Source organism: Phyllostomus hastatus, unplaced genomic scaffold (genome assembly GCF_019186645.2).
Source record: "Phyllostomus hastatus isolate PE091 unplaced genomic scaffold, TTU_PhHast_1.1 phas_scaffold_93, whole genome shotgun sequence".
NCBI lineage: Eukaryota > Metazoa > Chordata > Mammalia > Chiroptera > Phyllostomidae > Phyllostomus > Phyllostomus hastatus.
Window position 1 is genome coordinate 46,208,206 of NW_025334042.1, and position 23,120 is coordinate 46,231,325.

Below are 23,120 nucleotides of genomic sequence, written 5' to 3' on the forward strand. Positions count from 1 at the left end.
CTATTCCACACCTCGGCCCGAGGCGGCTGTCCTCTTGGCGTCTAGCCCCTCTCCTCAGAGAAACAGCCCTCTGAGTGCTCAGGTATTAGATTTTTGCAACTTAGTGAGCTCTGGCTTTTAACATGCTTGAACTGATTTCAGGGGGGGGGAAAATCACACGGGTGGGGACTATACTCTTGGTCTCTAGAGCTTCCTCCCTTGGTTACCCAGATGCCCATTAGGCCCTGGGGAGCGGGGATGGGCAGGGTGCCCAACAAACCATGCTCATTCTCATGTGGGGGTCTTCCCAGGTGCCCAGCTTCACCAGTTTAATGAGTGCTCTTGCTTTGGACATTGAAGAAGATAGGTTCAGAACCGGAAATATGCAGATTCTTGAATACTTCTATTAGTAATTCAAACAGTCCCTTTACTCAGCTTCCCCGCCTATTTAATATACTCTGAAATCAGAAGACAGGGTATTATGTTTGTCAGATACAAATAGGTCAAAACATCTTAAGTCTTCCCTTTACCTGGAACAATGTTATCTATGCACAAGAAGGGGAATAAAAAGATGTGTTAGCAACAGCCCCTGCAATCAAGCATTGCTATAAAAAGGTCATTAAGGTTTTTTTCCTCCTATGATTATTATGAAATATTTCAGCATTTCATCAGGCGTCCACCAGGAGCCCAGGCATGGGAGCAGGCATTGCAAATTCTGCCACCATAATTCCTAGAATTTCCCACATGGCCCAAATATTAAAATTCTGTGTCATTTTACTCATTGATACATATGGGTACTCATACATAGTACTCAGAACATGTGTCCCAATCTTAGCTGGGAAGCACTGCAGGAAGTGGAGATAGCGTGAAGAGAGCCCTTGGAATGTGCTTCCCACGAAGCCTTCATTTGAGACTCACAATCACCCTGTGAGGAAGGCATTATTACCTCCATTCCACACAACGAACCTGATCTGGGGACCGCAGGGGTTGAGCAATCTGTTTAAGTCACCAGCTGGGGAAATGGGATAGTTAGTATAAAAAGGAAAAATAAGAAATGACACTTAGGTAGCACCAGCCAGTCCACAGTGGCTTCACAACTCATGGGGGATCCCAAGAGATAAATTCATGCTTGTAAGAACTGTCGTGGTTTGGGTTCACTTCATTGCTTTGTGCCCTTGGAATTCCAGTAGGGTTTTTGAGGGTCATCAAACAGAGCTGCCTAAGTCAGGCTGCTGACTTTCTTAAGCCTGTTGCTTACTCTGTGGGAAGCATAGATGCAGGGAGTCAATGCATTTAGCTGAAAGAAGGGGGCCAAATATGATGAACTGGAGAAGTTCACCTGGCACGACCTCTGAGCAGGTGCAGCCATCAGAATCCATCCAGGGATGTGTACTGCCCGTGGACATGACCAGCAGGACCAACAGGGCACTTGCAGATTTTTTGTGCATGTGATGACTTCACCTTGTATAGAGATCTCCTCTTGGGTAATTTTTGCAGTAAATATATGTCACTTTTGTCTCTAACATTTTCTTTCACAACAACAAAATACATTTCCCTTACTCAACTCCTTTCCATTTATTCTAAGAGCAGCAAATGTACATGTACAGGCGAGACAACAGGAGCAGTGAGGGGGCAAGCGAGGAGGAAAGGCGCCTGTCAACATGTGTTCGGAGCCTGCAGAGTGCAGACTGCTGTACCACGGAGGAGCTGAGGCTGCGTCCAGGAATCACAGTGGCTGCAGTCCAACTCGGCTTCTCCAATGGCCTGTGAGGGGAAAAGATGTAAAAGGCCCTTGGAGATGTCTTCAAACAGGAGGAAGACTAGTGTAAGGAATAGTTAAGACCTGTAGCATCTCAGAGAGCGGGGCCGGCAACATATACCTGTGCACTAGAAACATGTATGACCTATTCTTCCCACTAAAGCTGATTTAAGCTGAGACGAGAAGGGGACTCAGCAAGGGGTTCCTGCAGTGGGAAGGCACTGAGGTGGAACTTGAAGGTGCCTTACAACCCCAAGATGCTGCTTCTCTACAATCCTAGATTTCCTAGCAAGTTAAAGTTTATTAATTACAGTGTGGGCAGAGCAGATCCAAACAAAACATGAACACCACAACCGCCTTCTCTATCAGTGTAGCCCCCCAAGCCCCTCACAGGCTCCGAGGGCTGTGCTGAACATAATTAGAAAAAGCCATGTATCTAGAACTGAGAGCAACCCCTTAAAGACAAGCCCCCAAAGCAAAAAAAACTCAAGTGCATTTCTCTCTTGTTCTAATTTTAAAACATTTTAATCAAGATCCTTTCCAACCTTGAGACACTATGGTTTGTTTGTTTGTTTGTTTGTTTTCCGAACTTCTTACATATTTCTGACCTGAACAGTAAGCACAATGTTGAGCTGTGATTCCAGGCTGTGGTTTCCAGGGGTGTTTTTTGCTTGAAGGGTGTTCAGCTCACGTGGCTGGATCCCAGTGCTGATACAGACAAGGCTGCAGCAGAGGCTCTGGACCCGGGTCGCACACGTGCCCCTCCATGTCACAGACTACACCCCTCATCCCTGCCACGATGCAGGTGATCGCTGTCACTCCAAGGGGAGACTGTGTGAGCTCAGCACCACACAGCGCCACTCCTGGGAACCCTGGGAAAGCGCATGGCCTGCTGGGAGTGGGTCACTTCAGTAGAAGAAAGGTGGTATGGCTTTATTTATACAGAACCAGCAGGCTCTACTTCTGGGAAAAATAAAGCCTTGCTGTTGGATTTATCCACAAATGCCCTCAAGCTTTTGATCAGCCTTTTGAAAGAGGGTCACTAAATCCCTTCTTCCTAATTTTAACAGCAGAAGAAACAGGTACTTAAATTAATAGCAGCTTATATCCTGGGCTCAACCAAGTGGCCAAGTACAGCTCTTTATTACCCACTTTCTCCTCCGTAGCTGCTATTCTCTTTAACGAGTTGGCTATGACAATTAGCCAGTCTGCAGTGTCCCTGCCTGAGGCTAATGAGTAATGAACTGAGAGAGCTGTTATTTAGTTATATCAAGGGCACCATTAGAGAGGCTTCTCAATTTCTCCCCCAAAGGAGAGATACCTTCCAGGCATGTTCCACCTGCCATGAGACTGCCCTCCTACAGAATTTATGGTGTCCCCACTCCCGGGAATCATGGGACTATAAAACCTGGGCAGAGGAAAGGACGGGCGTTGAGCTTCTGCAGAGCCCAGAGACGGGAGGAGCCCAAAGGGTTGCTTTGAACCTGTGCACTAACCATTAATTTCTCCTTCCCTTTCTCGCTTCCCACCTGCCCTCTTGTGCCTCATACATCCTCCCCAAGCAGCTTTCTGCTTTCTATTACAGCATCACCCTGGGCTTTGCTCATCTTCATCTCTTTCTTGAATGGCTGTATCTGGAAGCCGCGTAAGAGGAAGAGAGATGAAGTGAAGGTATGGCTCAAACCCGCAACTCCAGCTGGTTGCTGGGGGGTGTGTGGAGGAGAGGCAAGTCAGACTTCCTTTCAAGCTAAAAAGACTTTATGCCCTGTGATTTGTCATTACAAGATGCCTATAGCTTTAAACGGACCACATGCCTGATAAGAAGGTTTTAAAGACTTGATACAAGAGCAAGATCTACATTCTAATTCAGGTGAAGGTAATCCCTAGAAATGCTGAACAGAGTCTTCAGAATGGCAGCCCCAATGAAGCTGTCTGCTTGAAGTCCTACACGGTACTATCAGAATCCAGCCCATTTCCAATGAGCCAGGACACCCCCACCCCGCTGATGCGCCTCAGTCAGTCAGTGAGGGAGAAGGCTGGGCTAGGACCACTGCCACCACGCCACGTTCAAGGGGAACAAAGCCCCTGCTCTGCATATCAGATAATTCCTGGGTTGCCTCAGGCTGAGAAATAAATATAAATAGAAAAAGCCTTGTAAGCTATACCTAGAGTAACGAGCGCAAATTAGATCTGGAAAAGATTTATATCTCTGCAAAATGTTTACTACCAGAATAATTTTCAATAAAACCACAGAAGAGCACTATGCTTCAAAGGCAAAGCAAAAGAAGTAACTCAGCATCTCCTCAGTGTTGCTGTCTGAGAAAACGGCATAACAATTCCCCACATTTACTGCCACATAATGTTATTTTAAGGACAAATAAGATGAAGCTTATAAAATATTATGAGTTTCTTGAAACAAAGGCTCTCTATAAATGCAAGGCATTGTTACGATAAGGAATTTGAGAAGTCTCAAATAAAGTAGTACTTTTTATGTGAGGTTTAATAATGAAATCTGTCTTTATGGTGTAAAATGAGAAATTAACTTCATGGAAACAAAGACCGAAGATGACAATGACCTTACTATATGACTGACTGAGGAATAAGGGCTGAATTTATCTTCTTTTCCCTCCCAACCTCTCTAACTCTAAGAAGTTGAACACATAAACATCAAACACTGGCTAGGAGTGTCATGCATCTGCACCTCCTCTTTTAGAAAAACCATCTCGGCAAGTCACTTCTACCCTTACTTGCCAAAAATCATAGAAATTCCCTGATTCTTAGACATAAGACTCCTTACAGTAGTAGCTCAGGCATCTTCCCCTTCCCTGTGGTCACAGTTAGAAAGATCTGGGAGTTTTGTTTTTGACAACTGTTTATTGAAAACAAGTTCTGCTGGCAAGGTGACTATTATTATGAAATGTGCCGCCAGCACCCGTACCATTCTAAAATGTAATGACAGTAATGAGAATGAGATATAAAAGTATGTGCGCGCACACGATGACACCAGTGATTAACAGAATATTAAGCAGCTTGAAATAACAAGGAAACTGATGTGTTGTGCTCTTGTAGTTTGTTGTTGAGACTAATTAATAGTTTATGTTGTGTAAGATCCCTGCCTTCATTAAAATGATTAGCGCTCAGTACGTGAAAAATATGCTTGAATATGCTTCAGAAACTCAGGGTCAGCTAACGATTTAGGAAACACACATTTTAAATCAGGTATTCTGAATCTTGGCTGCATACCAGAGTCATCTGGAGAAGCTTTAAGGAGGGGGGGGAAAAAACCAGCATCCAAGTAAATCAGCCAGGCATCAATATTTCTAAATCTCCCCCTGTGATTCCAATACGCAGAGGACTAAGGCTGAGAATCACTGTCCTAAATCAAGACAGAAATAATAGAGTAAGTCAAGATACATGTTAGATGATTATCTTTCACAATAGGTTTTTAAAAACCATATTAATCAACTTGCCAATTGTCCTCCCCGCCTGAGTAAATTGCCACTGTTCTGCTTTTAACCCTCAAACGGAGATTATCAGTGCAATACAGGCAGTTCCTGAATAGTGACTACCTGACCTATATACAAACAACTGCCCAGACAGGTGTGTCTGCAGTGGTTCCTCTTCTGTCCCAACCGCCTCTGGAGTTCCCCCATTCCCCCATCGGCTGCACTTTCTGCACTGCCTCGTGGAGCCCATGCTCCCAGCACTGGCTGCACTTGAAGTGAGCGGCAGGAGCAAGACAAGGTTAATGAAGAAGCAAGAAGGAATGAAAGCCCATTCCATTTCTGGCCTGCCCTCCCTTCCCTTTCTCCCACCCAGAAGGCTGTCTGTCTGTCTGTCTGTCCATCTGTCCTCACACGCTCAGGCCCCAGACTCCTTCTCCTCAAGAATGAATCATATCCAGGCACAGGGAAACTGAAGAGCCCCTCCCCCCAGGGGAGGTGCACGATCCCCCCTGTGCAGGCTCTGAGGGCTGCGTTCGTGCCACGCTGAAGTGGCGAGTGGGACATTCTTTTCCCCTCAAAGTAACCTTGGGTACTAGTGGTTAGGTTTTTGTTGTTGCATAATGAACTATCAACTGATTATACCTGGAAGAAACGCCTTGAACTCTGAGCAGCTAACTTCTTAAAATCTTAGAACCCTAAACTAGTAGAGGTGAAGAGCCTGCTAAGATTCTTCATAAAGACAGTTTACAGTCCTTCAAGGAAGGACTTGCTACTGTATCCTCCTGACACTCTGAGAGTCCCATCACCAGAACTAGCCCCAAACCACCTGACAGATGTAAGAACTGAGGTTGAAGGGTGAACAAGATGACAGCTAATGAGAAAGGGGGAGGGGAGGCGGCAGAGGGAGGGGGCAAAAGGAAAAAGGACTCATTGACATGGACAACAGTGTGGCAGGTGCTGGGGGGGAGGTATAAGGGGACTAAATGGTAATGGAAAAACTACAATAAAGAATACACACACACACACACACACACACGATTCTTGAACGAATCACCTTCTCTGGATAGAGAACTTTACCCAAAGTTGTCATCTGTCTCCAGCTACCTTCTGCCTATAATGTTTTTGAAAACTGCTGCTTATCAGGATAAAGTCTGTGTATAAAATGGCTCTGAAGGGGAAAGAGAGCTTACTTAAGAACTTAGCTGACTTACTTATTCATTCCTTGGTTAAAAAGAAAAAATCTAAAAAAAAACCCGCCACTGGAACTTAAAGAACTCAAGTTCTTCCTATAAAAAAATTTCTTCTAAGGTTTTGAAGCATTTTGCTGTTATTAGCATTGTCTTCTCTTCCTTTTAAGCAACAAACCGTTCTAAAACAGTGATAGAAGTGGGACCCGAATTTGGGTTTATCATCTGAAATTCACTCGGGTGTTGAAGCTACTTGACTGGAGAGTACGGGCAATTCTCTCCGCATCCTTAGAAAGCGGCCCGCCAGCAGAGCTGTGAAAGCAGGCTGCGGCACCACCCGTCAGGCCTCACCAGTGGTTTCGACGACAGTGCTAACGTGGAGACTGGAAAACACGGCAGTGCAATTTTCAAAAGCTTGAGTGTGTTACCTCTAGATTACAGAGCACATACTAATAAGATGGAAATCTCTGCATGACCCTGAATATCCTAAGACCTAAACAAAAATCCCACTCATTTCAAACCACTGTTAATAAACATTTTCTAGTTAAATAAAAGTTTTAGAAAACTTCTCCGAGTTGACTGTGGGCTTTTCTCACCGCTGAAAGCGGTTCCTCCCTCTCCGTGGACTCAGCTGCAGGTATCTCATTCAGGTCCCAGGCCAAGCCTCCCCAGTCTGGGCCTGCCTGACCTCTTCAGCAGACCCTGACCTTGAGTTAGGATCTAGGTCTCAACCTCACAGTTTCTTGTTTCTGGGTTGACAGTTTGCTGCAGCCTGGACTTTGACTCTCCTGTGTCTACATCCACAGCAGGGGCCTACCTCACCTTCCCCTGCCTCTCAGGCCCCCACTGGAGTCCCAGGCCCTCCTACTCACCCGGAGGCGAAGGCTGTCGTTAGCAGAAAACTCCGCAGGGGCAGGGCCGGTGGCTGCTGGTTCACGGCCACGTCCCCTGCTCCCCGGGTGCTGCAGGTTGACTCACAGAAGCACGTGTGAAGTGTTTACTGAATGAATGAATGAGCCTCCTTAGACAATTTCCCAGCGTTCCCTAAGGGCAATACAAACTCATCTTTCCTCCAGTGTTTCCCCCATGGCCATCTAGTGACTTACTACAAAGTTTTCAGTCCAACTGTCCACAGAAAAATCTTGCTACAAGCGCTCAGCACCGCCCATCTCCTACTTCTCTCCAGGAAACACATTCTTTGCCTGATTATCCCATTATTTGACTTGTTTTTAGGCCTTATTCCAGGTGGTTCCCAATTCCTGGAATACCTTACCTGCTGTGAGCTCACATTATCAACTCTGCTGCCTTGCAAGATAGAGACCCTATAATGCACTCACACCCATTCCAATCATGCCATCCTTCCTCAGCAGCACTTTTACAACACCCCTTCCAGGACCTTCAGAGCCAGTTACAGATAATGGTTTATTGCTACTTCTTGTATCTGACCAAAAACCTTACTCATCACATGTTACAAATGCCAAACAATTTTAGCTGTTTTCAAAATTTAAGACCCACGTCAAGGACCAAAGTTGTTCATTACTCTAATTATCTATGTACTGTCTCTCTCCCTCACGTCGTTAGCTCCTCTCGCCCCCCGTCCACCCCGCACGGCACCTGACACCCTGTAGATACACAACCAGTAATCGGTGAGTGAAGGAAAGAATGATCCGAAGACCTTTCTAAAGATCCTTCTTGGATTCAACAAATACCTGCCTGGCACCACTAGGTGCTGAGAATATAGAGATACATAAGAAAACAAAACCTCTATCTTCTTCAAGGAGCTTCAAGTCTAGATGGGAGGGGACTTAAAAGGAAAGAAAAACAAACTATTATTTATTGTCAGCCATTCTGTAACAGGCACATGTATCAGTTCATTTAAATTTCCCAACAATCAACTTATGATGAGATTTTAACCCCCATTTTTAAAGACTAAAAGACCAAAGACTAAGGGTTCCGTGACACTATATAACCTGCATAATGTTAGTAAGAGGCAGACCAGTCTCTGAATCCACAACCTATGCACAGCAAAACCTGCGTCCTTCCTTCCAAGCAAGGCGTGTCCAGCTGTCTGGTAAGTGACCACTTTTGAAACTCCAAAGGAGACCAGACTCACGTGGATATTTCAGTGCTGGTATGGGTACACCAGTTTTTAGCCTTACACCACACAACTCTAGAAATCACATTAGGTGACTATACACCAACTCTCCTCTCGCTCAGAAGTCCTCCAAAGACCAGCTCATTTGCCTGAATGCCTACACACACCAAGAAGCAAGGCCTGACTTATCAGAGGCCCATGACCCCCATTCTGTGCTGATGTTGGGGTGAAGGTATTCTAGTGTAGCAGCTGCCAAGTGGATGTGGGTGGCGCTACACATGCCTTCAGGGGGGGAGAGTGGATTACGCAGAAGGAAAACACTGGTACACGTGGAACTGGAGGCCTGGAGGCAGGAACTAGTGTCACTAATGTGGCCACCTTTGGGACACATGCCATAAATTACCAAGACATTTTGCCCACTTTTACAAGGAGGGGGGATGAAGAATGAAGCCCTTCAAGTTTTATTCCCGTGACATTTTAAAGAGACAAAAGTTTTGTATTCTCAAATACACAACACGAAAACACGAGAATCTAGGGCCCGTGTTCTCCTTTCCCTTGGACTTCTTTGTCCAGTTCTAAGTATATTTTTGAGCAGTGCAGAGCGGTGGTTAAGGGCTATAGCTTTATCTATAAAATCGAAAACAACACTGGCTCTCCTTTAAAAGGTTGTGAGGATCGAAGCAGATAAACTTAGCATAGAGCCTGGCACATAAAATGTTTAGTAACTATCAATGACAAGTACATGTGCCAGCGCTGTGGCAAATCTTAAGGACATAGAGATACACACACGTATAGATACGGTCAATTCCGAGAGGGCTTGCTGGCTCCATCTGTGGTAGCGTCAAGATATCACATGATTACATAGAAGACTATGTAATAAAAGAGATGATGCTCATGTAAGATTATGATCTATTGTAGAGTTTAAATCCTTTTCGAGTGCCTTTGTAAATCGTGTTTTTCAGCAAGGAAAAAAAGTGAGAAATCAAATGAGAAATAGGAAATCAAAGATTCGATTCCTATAAAGAGGCTGCCAATAGGAGAAGTGGCCACTGCCAGGTCTGCACGTCCTGGCACGACTGGGTAACCCATCTCTCTGGGCTGGGGAGGTCCTCAGTGAGAGATATTCCAAGGCAACTTCTCTAACTCTGAGGCCCACACTCTGCCCAAAGTGAGAACATGCATTTTCGTCTTTCGGTTAACCTGCTAGTGAGCACAGGAAACACCCAGCGGCTCTCCCGAGGCTGCTACAACAGTCAGTACAGGGGGATAGCTTCCCACGTCAGTTTCCCCTAGATTTCAGATCAACTCTTCCACACCATGCATGGAGCGTCGGGCTGGGGTATGAAATGTGCCCGTCTTGCTCTACTAATGAACACATTTCATTTCTTGCATTGAGGGAACTGGTTCTTTGCTAATGACACCTCTTTCCCAGTTGGTTCCACAACCATTCAGGGGCAGAGTTGTCAGGAAGAGAGATAATTATCCTCTGGTATAATTATTTGGTCAGTACCCACTCACTGTGCACTGACTCTCCTTTACTTGTAACCTTTTCTGTAACCTTTCAACTTAAGTCAGAGGGGAAGAATGAAAACCAGGTGATAGGTCAGGGAGCACGCTGCGGGCAGAAGGGCTAAGGGAAAATGAAGAGGTAAATAAAATACATGCAGCGCCTTCCATGCGCTAGATACTGAAGCTAGGATACCTTTCTGTTTTGTAAATGAACAAAACAAGTCTCAGCAAGGTTAAAGAACTTTGTTTTAATTCAGGGTATGTCAGATTCCAGAGCCACGATCCCTCTAGGTTTTCTCCCCAAAATGAGAAGTTCTTTGGCAGATGAGGATCTTTGGCAAAATGAAAGTGGTATTCCCAATGAATCATGGAAAATAGTAAAAAAGAAATATTAGGAAGTTTTTTGAAAGTTCTGGTGTTTCACAAGATGATTAAAAACCTGGAGTGGGGCGATTTAAATACTCTGACACCCAGGGTAATGTATTTGGGCCCAGTGTCAGGTACACCTGGAGAACCATGGCCACGGCCACTTGGCTTCCAACACTGACAAAGCAGCACGCCCAGACCACCCAGTGTGAGGCAGCAGTAAATGACGGGGTGGGGTGTCATGGGTGGAAATGCCCCAAGTACATGGAAAGAGTTATGCTTAAAGGAGATGTCCTCCTTGTGAGTAAAGTTGATTAAAGGAGATGGAATCCATTTTCTTTTCTATCTCTCCTGCTTCCTTCCTGCTTCTTTCCTCCTAGTGAGTTTGAACCAAAAGGGGCCCTAGGAATTGAGACCAGCGTCCTCATTCCTCAGATGAAAAATCTGAGACCAAAAGAAGTATCTGAAATCACACTTCTTGTTTCAGAAATCAGGTAGGTATGAGTTCTTGTTTTCGTTTTTCACCATATACTGTGGTAGAGAGAGACAGGGTAGACAAAACGAAAAACACAAGAAACCAGAAATTTGCTTTGTAGAACTACTTGTCTCAAATTTTCCTAACTCCAGGACTGTGTGCTTTGAATAAAGTGGCACTAAAGATTTGTACTGCGCCATCCCCAAGTGTCACCTAGGTCACTTCTAAAGCACCTGATCGGGTGGAGGTTAAGGACTGTGGGGTGGAACTCTTTATGCAGGTCTCCTTGCATGGGTCACCTTTTTGGCTACAACCAACCATCCTGGTTTGCCTGGGACTGAGGCGGTTCCTGACATGTGGGATTTGGGGGCTAAAACCAGAAAGTCTTAGGGAAACTGGGCAAGTTGGTCCCCCAGAGGGACCACATTCTCAACTAAGCTATAGGACCCAGACAGATAAAATGCATTTAGCTGAAAGTTTTAGCTGGTCTAACACCAGCTAAATGGCAGCTACCAGTTCAAGTTTTTAAGAAGCAGGATGAAGGTTAATGACTATAAAGGGCTTTGAACCCTTGGGGAGGAAGGTATTCTCAAAGTAGGAAGTGTTAAGTCCATAAAAGAAACAATATGAGAATGCAGTGGGGCTTTTTCATACCTAACAAGTATGACTAAACCTCTAAGCACTTCCTGTTCCGTCCCATGTTTTTCTGAAATTTGCTTTTCCTTATCGGCCAAGAAGGTAGGGAAAAAAAATGTTCTCTCTTCTCCTCTTACGAATAACAGTAGGGAATTTCACAAGCTCTTGCTTTCACATAGAAATATTGGAAAACAAATGACACTCATGTTTCCCCATAAGCACCCTAAATTCTGGCTAAGGAAAGCACCCATTCATTCAGCCATCTAGTCGTAATTTGTATCAAAAATCTTGTTTGTTGTGGAACACTGTGCTAGGTGCTGGGAATATAACACGAAATGAGAGGAAAATGTTTTTATTTCATAAAGACCCAAAGCTGCCTTTTTAGATTTATTCATGAGTCTTCTTATTGCTGTGGAGGAAGAGAGCCACTCCTAACTTCACCATTAAGTGATTTCTCCCCAGCAGCACTTCCCATTCAACCGAACAGTGCCACAAAAAGTGGTTTCACTTTCACCATTTCTGGGTCACCAAATACACTGCAGGCTCTTGGCCTAGAATGGGGGAGAAAGGAAGGGAGCCAAGGATGGGGTTACACCAGGGCACATGTGAATAGGTTCCCTCACTCACAAGAACACCATAAAGCTGCCCAGTATACACACAAATTAGTGAAAGACATTCTGGCACTTTTTCTGATTTTCTGGAAGTATGATTTCAGCAATATAAAGTAATATTCTCAGGAAGGGCAAATGGCAGCCCACTGAGGGGCCACGGGAAAGGCTTTCTCTCTTTATACCTCCACCCTAATGGGCTGATGTTGTACCCTCAACAAAAAAGGAAAATCAAAAGCAAGCTCACAAATCCACCCGCATTCTGCAGTGGACAGAGCTGCCAACACCATTCTCTGCACCTGCGGGATGAGGTCTAGAGGACTGAGATGACAGGGTGACAGGACAGCAGGGCAGGAACAATGGTCAGATGTCCACCCAGCAACATGGCCAGTTCAGGTAATGCAACCTCACCAAAGAATCCATAGTCACTGGGCTCAGCTCGCCTCCTGGGCTGCCATGGACCTTCTGTTCCTGGTTGGAACTCTGGGTCCTGCCTGCACGCAGGCCTCCTGGGAGCTCCCTGGGCTTCGGTGACTCTCACCTTTGTGCACATTACAATTGGCTTCTTTGAGCTTGGCAATCCCAGGCCAGGAGCCTTATTGGACTTCCTCTGTTGATACAAGACTTGTCAAGCAGGTTATGCTGCTTTTCTGCCACTTTTATTTCCAACACTTCTAAAATCCCAAAATATCAGGAAGCAAATGAAGAATAGGGTTTTCTCACCACAATCCCAAAGCTGTACAAAGGCTTGCACAGACCACAGACTTTGCTGAAGACTGGTTGCTGTTCTCTTAAATGGTGGAGTGTGTTTTTAAAGATTGTAAGGGAAGAGCTGTCACAGGTAAGGTCAAAGTCAAATGCACTGTGTTTCTATCATTACTGCTGGCCTCTTTCCAGAGAGAGTAAAATGCACTCCTTGAAGCTGGCAGCAAATCCTGTGGTTGTATCAATAATAATTTTCACTTGCACAGAAAAATCCCTCAGTAGCACATAGATGTTCATAAACTTTCCCCTCTATTTTACAGATCTAGAAAAAGTGGTAGAAAGAAATGAAATGCTTTGTGAATCAGCAAAAAAAAAAAAAAAGAGAGAGAGAGAAAGAGAGAGAGAAAACCTAGGACGGAACCCAGTACAGCTAGTCTTCCTGCTTTAACCCACATATTTGGCTCACCACAGAGCAAATGGTTATTTTTTCACTATAAAAGAGATGACCTTCAACTTTAGACATGTAACTTAAAAAATAAAATAAAGTCACCAGTTATTTTGTGGAGAGAAGAAGTCACAAAACAGTAGGCCCTGGGCACAGTTCTTTCCGGAGGTCAAGATGGTATCTAACCAAGGTCAAGACTGTCTGAAACCAAGAGTTCAAAGGCCACTATCTTCCCTACGGTCTGAGTCAGTCATACTGAGATTGCCTCAGGGTGAAGGAGGGAATCTTCAAACTGCCAGCAGTAATACCAGTAAGACTGGGAAACTGGCTACTCCTGTCACATCTCCTTCTCCACTCACAGTACAGTGGGTGGCCCAAGGAGCAACCCTCTCAAAGCCTCTGAGAGGCCATTATGAGGAATGAACCCACACCTACCCCTGCACATGCAACACGACTCCCACCTGTTCCAAGATGGCTGTGCATAGCTCTAGAGACCTTGAGAAAGTTCTTCAGTTAGAGGCATGAGGCCTTTGAACGGCTCTCCAATCCTGATGCTCCCACACACACAGGAGCACACTCACAAGAACACCCAGAGATCAGATAAAATCCTGAAAACATGGGCAAAGTTCAACCGACAGCTGCCCCTTCTAGGCCATGAATTGGCACACCTGGCCATTTGGCAACTGTTCCTTCCTTTTGCAGATCTTACCTGCCTGAGCAGGAAACGGTGATAAGGCTAAAGCTGCCATGGTTTCTCACGCTGAAGCAGACTCAGTTTAGAGACAGAGCCTTCAACTGTGGCAGATCAGTTCAGTGGCATGCCACAGAGCCACCAAAAACAACAGAGAATGTGTGTCACAGTGTTTTGTAAACTCTAAGGCCCTACAAGTGATATTACATATTATTATTTTCATATTAAATAATGTTAAAAGTAGAATATTAAATTGTAAGTACACATCGATAACAACTGTGGAATAACTCTGTGGGCATGCTGGATAGACTTGAAGAAGTCAGGTACAGGTAGTTGGTTACTATGTAAAAAAGTTTCCAGTTTAAAATTTTTTAAGTGGTTTAAACGTTGAGTAAACAATAAATAAGTCTAAATAGTACCCTTTACTCTAAATGTCTATGATCCGATCTGAGAGTGAAACTAGTGTCATAATTAACATTGAAGGGGATCTCCGGGTAGCCTCAAGGCCATCCCCGTCTCCTCCATCACCCACAGCAAAGTAAAAGAATCTGATTTTTTTAAGGTGTATGGAGACTCTTCTCTTCTGAGACATCCTAATGTATTGCTAGTGGATACACATTACTTGTGTACAATCTACCCCTAATTTACTCCTATGCTGAACAAATTCCAGCTTGAAAGAGGAACAGACAGGCAACAAAAGCCTTTACATAAGCCCCATGTACTGAATTACAGATCACCAAATCTCAGACCTGGAAACAGAGCCACTTTCTCCTGCCAGGGTCAGCTCCTGCGGAGCAGTCAAAGGGGCACTTGGGCCCTGGCTGGTGTGGCTCAGTGGACTGAGTGTCAGCCTGTGAAACAAAGGGTCACCGATTCGATTCCCGATCAGGACACATCACACGCCTGGGTTACAGGCCAGGTTCCCGGTAGGAGGCAGGTGAGAGACAACCACATATTGATGTTTCTCTCCCTCTCTTCCCCTCTGTCTAAAAATAAATCTTAAAAGTGGGGGGGGGGCACTTGATCAGGGCACCCTGCACACACCTGTGGACCACAAAGCCCTTACATTTCTTCCCCACGGGTGTGATGCAGCCTGTACAGAACCTGTGCTGTAACGCTGTCTTCACTTTTCATAACAGTGTAAATCAGGTTCATTCAACACACTTTTATTCAAACCTCTTGAATGGAAAATCAGCTCCAAGTACGTTTGAAGCCGTATTTTCTCAGCTCCTCTTATTTCTTATTTTCTGAGTCTATCTTTAGGATCAGTATTCCTCCCAAGTGACTTCAGAGTGACACGGATGAGGGAGATGAGGACCAAAGCGATGTAAAATGATCAAAGGGAACGTGAACATTGCAATGGAACAGGAAGCTCCCAGGCACACTGCCACAGTGAGGGAGACGGCCGTAGAAGATGGTTTTACATGGGGTCCATGTCACAAAAGCTAGTTCTGTGAAGGATGCAGTTGGCTTGTGCATGAGTACAAATAGCCTCCATAGCCTACGGGGTCTACAAGGTTCCTTCTGTGCCACTTTCTCCATTGGGGGAGGCGGACTAACTCCACATTCAACAGCTTGTCGTCTGCAATGGTGTTTAGATATATATGCAAGGGCAGGCTACCTCCTCAAAGCTACAAGGCAGAGCCTCTGCGTATTGGTGTCCTCCCCCCTCACCCGCTCTCAGTTTACCTGCCCTTCACCATATAATAATGTCTCTTCCATGCCCACAAGTTCAAATCTTGGCATTCACATTTACTAGCTGTGTAATTTCGCACAAGTGATCCGGTCCCTGTATCTCAGTTTCCTCGTCTGGAAACTGGAGATAAAGACGCTACCTTGAAAGGCTGTGCAGATTAAATGAAGTCATGTGTCTGCGTGTCTAAGGCTCCCACTGCTGTATTAAACACGGTATGTTTCTTCCTCTCTCTGACTTAAGTACTCATATACACAATCCTAAACTGATTTGTACCTTTTTAATTATTTTGTTTTTATATCGTATCTAGGTTGTGAAGAATTACATTGCTTTAATGTTTTCCACCCACAGTATGAGCTGTGCACAAAGTGGGTACCCAATCTGACAACTGCGGTCTAGGAGGACAGTGAACAAGGGCATCATTTCCTGCACATCCAATAATATCTGGTGATGTTTCCTGAGGAAATGACTGTGAATTCTGGACACAGCTGATCTCCCCTCTGTCCCTTTGCCTCTTCATGTCCCTTCTTCCAAACAAATCCCTCCACCATTTGGAATGCCCTGAAGAACTCCCATAAGCCAAGTTATCCATTCATCTGATCACTTCTTGAGTACGTTAACATTTCCTGAGTATGCACTACATATCAGCAAGAAGAACTGTGGATCCACAGTTGGACACCGAAATAGTATGACATGACTCTCGTTTACCCTTGCAGCACCTGGAGGGAGTCAGATGGAAAGGCAATAAATTCTGAAAATAATACAGCAAGTCAGATGCTAAGAGAAGATGCTTCCATCAGTCCCGTGGGACAACATGGAAGAAATCTTAATTCAGCCTGAGAGCACTATTCTGAAATTTTAAATATATGTTGCCTTTGAGAGAGACTTTTAGTACACTTACTTTGTTGAAACAGTAGATAAAAGAGAAACCCCATCCTGCTCTGTTACAAAATAGGTCAACACTCAAGTCAAACGCCATTGGAAAGACACTCTCAGGACTGCCAAGTCCTTGTCAGTACCTTTTCTCATGTTAAGCCATGTACACTGCAATACAAAAGAATTTTCTTGCAACTCAAACTTGGAATTCTGACCAATCCATTCACACATACTCATAGCATGGCATGTAAGTGTTTAGCACCAGATGACGTGTTGAGTGAAAAGAAGAAAGAAAGAAATATAAGTCTTAAAATCTCCTTGCCAGTTCCTGGCAGAGAATGAATGGGTCCTGGAGAAAAGATGTGCCCTGACCCAAGGTGAACCTGATGGGGAAAATGGGCAGAAAAGGGGGGTGGTAGCCATTTCATGACAGAAGAAATATGTGGTCATAGAACTCCAGTCTTCCCAAGTGGGAAGTGGGGGAACCCAAGGGCAGGAGCTAGGACCTGTCTGTGCAGATACCAGAGCAGCTCTACCCCAGACCTTGGTGTCACCTCGTAAGGAAGGCCCCGCCACGCGGCTCCATGCTAATACAGAGTCCCTGGTCAGAAGTGGTTTGGGAAGCCTGCAAGGGTCTCATGGGCGAACCACACAGCCAGACAAGCCCCATCCGGTACATATTTACCACAAACACCCTGATGAATAGTCTTAACACTTTTCCAGGTTAACACTTGATTCCGAGGGTTTATCATTATCTCTAAAGTCCCCCCTCTCCCCAAATCTTTCTTCTTGTCACCAGCTCAACCCTCTCCACTGACACAAAGAGGAGAAGTAAAAGCTTCCTGAAGGTTAGGTCTCGTCTATATTTATGTCTTATTCCTCATGTCACTAGAACCAAGAGAGTGCCTGGAACAGAGCAGACCCTTGATCAATGTTTATGTAAGACCAAGTCATGGGGAAAGCAGAGAAATAATGCAAAAACAGACCCTGGAAATGGATCTCAGAGTTTACAGATTTGCACCTGAGTATAAATTCTCCTGGTCTGATGGATTCAAATCTAGTTCTCATGATTGGCTCCAAATACTAGAGATCCAGGAACACGCCTTGCATGGAAGGAAACTTCCTCTGCAGCTCTCAGGACATGCTCCCTCTCTAGGCCTGCTAAGAAGGCTATACACAGAAACCTTAACCGTTGACGTAAGCCCTGGCCGCATCAACTGTGCAAAACCAGCTCCTATCAGGACCTGCCGGAGAGAAACCCAAGCTGCAAGAGTAACTTGAGACTCAGGCAGCTGACCTGCTTGCTATCTGGAGGCAGTCATAGTTTAATTGTGAATTTAAACCAACTGTAACTGGGCGATTCCTGACAACCAACTTCCTTGTAAAGACCGAGAGCTGGGTGAACTGCCACACAGCATCCCTTAAGTTGTGGGTGAGGAGGCAGGGAGCCAACCCTGCTGGGTCAGGGTGCACAGGCTGGCTGTGAATGGCCTGCTCTCCCTCCAGGAGCCCTCAGGGGTACAGGTTCTACCCTCCCCAACCAGCGGTCCCACACACTTCCTGGAGACTTGAAAGGTGACCTGGACTTATCCCAAGAGTACAAAACATTCTGACAGGTAGTCCATGTAGCAGCCCGTGAAACAAAAGCTTTCTACATGGCTGGTGATCTCACTTTTGTTTTGGTGTGTGTGTGCCCACAGTTGGGGGAAGAAAGAACAAAAGCTAAACTCACCAACGTGTCAGTCAAGGAGAAGCCAGAACAGGATGAAGAACCAGAGGGAACCCTGATGGATGCATCCAGTTTGATTTGTAAGGATGACAGGACTCGTGTACTAAACATTCACCACACTCCAACTACATGCCTGGTCCCACACCGGGATACAGGCATCGAGAAGACAAGGCACAGTCCTTCAAGAGCTCATACTCTTGAAGGTCACACTTCAGGAGAGCAAATGTGTATTTTCTCTTTTATTTAGGATTTGATTCATTTTGTTACAGTATAGTTTATGAAGAGCAAGACAAATCAAAGGTAGGTAGAAGGGAAAGGGATAACAGAAGAAAGAGGAAGGAAGAAGGCAGGAAGCTAGAGAGAAGGGAGAGAAGGCTGTGGGTCTTAAATGCGGTAATCCTTACAGTGCCTAGTTACGTCTTCTGGCACACAGTGCTCCGTGAATACCAGCCATCATATTCGTCGTTGTAGGGAGCCCATAACTGCGCCATGCCAGTCTATACTGAATACTCACCATATACAGCAGGCAATATTCTAAGGGCTTAATCATGTATTCATTCATTCAATGCTCACAACCCTATGGGATATTTGTATTCCCATTTTACAAGTGAGAAAACGTGGACATTGAGAGATTACCTAAGCTTGTAACCACCCAGTCACACAACTATCAGGTGAGAGATCTGGGATTCAGACTCAGGTTGTCTGATTTCAGAGCTCATCTTCTTATCTAATACACCCGTGGTTCTCAAGGTGTGGCCACTGGAACCTGGGAACTTTTGAGGTTTGCAAATTCTTGGTCCCAACCCAGGCCTACTAAATCAGAAACTCTAGGGGAAGGGCCCAGCACACTGCTTGTGAAAACCTTCTAGGTGATTCTGATGAACACTAAAACCTCGCCCTCAATGTGATTGGCTCGCTTGGCAATGGGTCGTCCGTGTCTCTCAGTTCAGGAGATGGCCTCGGACTGAGGCGTGGGAGAGCAAATAATTCTCTGGACTTTCAGAGAAGTCGATTTGGCTTCTCCGACTTACTACTCTGGCATAAGGAGGCTAGAAGAGGGTGAGAATCCTTGTGTATTCTTGGAACAGTTTAACTCCTTCATTGCTTCCAAATCCATAAAATGTGGTGTCCTAAAATACCTACCACTAGATTAAAAAGGAAACTTGAAAAGGAAAGCTTTACTTCTGACGTGTTCACTTAGCTTCTGACAACGCACTGCAGAAGAAGCTGTGTGCTCTTTCTACTGGAGTTAATTATTCAAACCGATTACCCAGTTTGTGAATTTTCTCAACCTTTGCTTCTCCCCATTTGGCCACTTCACTGTTCATTAGCACCTCGACTGAGGATAGGCAGGGGAGAAGAAAAGGTGAGGAAACTCAAACCAGTCAATTTTTCTCCTTGTTAGCGGTTCTGGTAGACTTGGTGGGAGAAGAATTGCTATTGGCTAAAATGAGACACTGGGATTATCTATGGTTTTCAATTCTCGATGCTCTCCCTGCCCCTAATTATCACATACAGTTGAGCCAGCCTAATTTTCCAGTGTCAGCCCAGTCTACAAGTGAACACGGCATAATGTTCAGATTCAAGACTCTCTGCAGAGGTAACCTATGATACTTCTTATATTAAACCTCTTAAAAATGCTGAGGTCAGGGACCATTCTGATCACAGGTGAAAAGACGCAGGAAAGTGATCACATCTCTATGGACCCCATTTTAACAGGTGACTTTTCCTACCATTCCAACTTTCTGTGACCTCAATACAGGTATCTTTACTTACTCTCCTAAGAAAAATAAGAAACCTAACATTAGTTAGATACCTACTATATTCTAGGGTGCCAGACTCCCTGTTGGATATCTTATAAACATTATCTTACTTATTTCTAAAACATCTTGGCAATACATTTTTATCCTAATTTTAAAGGGAAACTGAGGTTTAGAGAATTTAAGTCCCAGAGCTAGTGAGTACCAGAGCTAAGAGCTGAACACAGAGCTGTCTTCCCCACCACCCCATCCCCCAAAACCTATACTCTTTCCACTCCACCACTCAGCCTCGCTACTAGGATTTCTTACTTCGATTCAAACTCCAACCATGACAGAGCTCTCAATTTGGGGGATGACTGGGCTAATTACCTTCTATGACCTTTAAATACGCAGGCTGTGCCTGAACATGCTAATAGCATCCTCAGAAGCCCTTTGTAATACCTTCAGATATCTACACTTTCGCCTGCTATCAGCACTATTACAAATAACCACCCGCTTCTATCCCTTTGTTAATCTGTACAAACTGCAACTAGTGGTGTCCATGGCTTCCTCCGATCAGCGATCAGCGGGAGATCAGACGGGGAGGGAGCAGAGGTCTTCACTTCCCCTTGACTCAGAGCCAGTGAGCGCACCAGGAAGCACACGCAGCAGAAGCCCATGCCCTCAGTGTCGCCACACGACCACTTCCTACTTCAGGGAGGGAAGTCGCGAACCGTCTAGTGTGAAGGCGGAAGGAAGAAAGGGGGAAGTGATTCTGTTGACGGTCTTCATCTCCACGTTCCACTCCCCTGTTTCTGCTCCTGCCCCTTTCCCAAGCCCCACCCTTGCTGGGGTTTAGTGCTTGGACTTGCTTTCTCCTTCCCAAGCACTTCACTGGCCACGCTGCTCCCTGCGCCTCTGCCCCGGCTCCCCAAAGAAGCCACCCACAGCACCTCAGGTCTCCCACTGCGGGAAGCACCAAGGCCTCTCAGTGTTGGCCAGAGATAAGCTCACGTTCATGCAGTGTTCTGTAAAATGACAAGTGGGCTGGCTTCGTGATTTGTCAGCCAGTCCTCCCCTGCCATCCCTGGTAAGTGAAAAATGGGCTGGTGTGACAATCTCAGTGCAGGAAACACACCCACAGCTTGTCCTTCAGGAAAGGTAAATTTCTTCCCCCTGTCCACGGGACTTACCGCCTCTATCACATCGTAGACCTGGAAGATCCGTATCTCTCATGAATTTAGGGTTTGTTGGTATTTTTAGTGGGCATTACATTTTCCAAAGAGATTATAAAATAATTTGGGGCAAGGGCCGTATTTCTGGACCAAAGAATGCCACTGTGATGCTAGATACTCACGTGGGGCCTCCTAACTTGAGATGCAGGCCTCCTGCCCAGAGCCAGTGGATCCCGGACTCCAATAACCTGGCTGCCTGCGGCCCAGACTTCAGCTTCCTCGCCCTGTGGGCTCGCTCACAGCATGGGTAACTCCAACACCCTTTATTTAAATCTGACCTGCTTCCCGTTCAGGAGATGCCAGAGAAACCACACTGACTGCCCAGCCAGGCTGGATGAAACACTAACCAAATGCATTCTGCATGGCCTCAACAACTTCAAAAGAGAAAAGAGAAGCCCAGACCCTGGGTAGTTCCCGTCTGAATGGATCTTTCTGAATCACAGGTCAGGGATGTGTCAAAGGCCCTGGCAGGGACTGAGCTGGAGAGTCACGGAACCCTAAAACTGACTCCTGTTTTTCCAAAATACAATCCTGAGCATCAGACTGGCATTGTGTGTGACCCATGCAGCGGCCCTGTGCTTGTCTGAGCTTGTCTGTGCTTGTTTTAATGCTGTGCTGTGGCTCTCTGGAAATTCTTCATAATTTTTGAACAAGGCGACTTGCATTTTCATTTTGCGCTGGGTCCCACCAATGGTGTACCAAGTCCTGCGAGCATGTTAACGCCGGTCAAAGAGTCACTTTAAAACACGGAGTAAGTCTGGGAGGTTGTGCCAACAAAAGCAGGGTGCAGTCAAGCTGGGTGTGAGGCTCCGGGCTGTTAAAAATGAGGGATGGAAGGTGAGGTATGAAGGACGATCGCTCCACAGAGAAGAGAGCTGGTCCAATGACAGGGAGCACGGGGTGCTCCACACAGGGTGACAGTGGCACCAGAAAGACCAAGTATTGGTCTTTCACAATTTTTTTTTTAGAAACTCCTCAAATCTATCTCAAATATTTGATTATGGGCCTCATTTCCTCTCTTTTGATTTATACATAGTCTGACTTTTCTCCAATGTTTTACAGAAGCTTGTTTTAAAAGCTGCCATTCTAGCCCTGGCTGGCATAGCTCAGTGGATTGAGCACGGGCTGAGAACCAAAGGGTCGCAGGTTCGATTCCCAGTCAGGGCACATGCCTGGGTTGTGGGCCAGGTCCCCAGTGGGGGCCATGTGAGATGCAACCACACATTGATGTCTCTCTCTCTCTCTCTCTCTCTCTCTCTCTCTCTCTCTCCCCCTCCCTTCCCCTCTCTAAAAATAAATAAATAAAATCTAAAAAAAGAAAAGCTGACATTCTATTTGTTTGTTCTTTTCTTTTTGGCTGGAGAGAAATTCACATGAGATATGGTTTGCTGAGATGGAGACAATCCACTTCCAGGCTATCCACTTCTCTAACGAAAGTCCAGACTCCATCAGCTACAACTGGTGTTGCTGCAGCAAGTCACAAGGGTCAGACCCCACCGATCAGAACGACGGGTGGGAATACTAGGGCCACTCACAGTCTAGGGTCCGTGTAAACACAAACCTTCCAATGATTGGCACCAAAAGCAAATTGCAAAACTGCCCTAAAATGTATTCTCTAAGAAGCAGCTTTCAGAAAGCTTCTCTCAGTGTTTCTGAAAGCAGCCAGAAGACAAAGACATTGTTTTTTGAATGCTTCAACAGCTGTCTTGTGATCACCTGCAGGTATATGAGGCTGAGGCTTTTATTAATATTCTCAGACATGACAGCTAGAGATGGATGGGTGCTCCCTGCTCGTCAGAGCCCACGCACACATGTGCACACATCGCAGCACTGCAGCTGTGTTCCTGCAAAAGGAAATCTATTCTCTTTAGTGTAAGCATATAGTCCAAGCACCCTTGCTTGGTACTCCAGTCTATCTTAATCCCCATGCACGGCCTCTCCTCCAGA

General features: G+C 45.5%; 1 protein-coding gene across 3 annotated transcripts in view; it reads right to left on the reverse strand.

The window, feature by feature from the left end:
- The window catches only part of ETV6 (ETS variant transcription factor 6), a 219,403-nt gene that overhangs the window by 134,773 nt on the left and 61,510 nt on the right, over positions 1–23,120 (reverse strand). Inside the window, exon 1 of one of the 3 annotated variants that reach the window (XM_045829230.1) lies at positions 12,472–12,619. The exons of the other annotated variants lie outside the window; for them this stretch is intronic. Within the exon in view, the coding sequence (XP_045685186.1) occupies positions 12,472–12,483 (12 nt within the window). The 5' untranslated portion in view covers positions 12,484–12,619. Of the gene's footprint in view, positions 1–12,471; positions 12,620–23,120 lie in introns of those variants that run through there. 3 annotated transcript variants of the gene reach the window in all.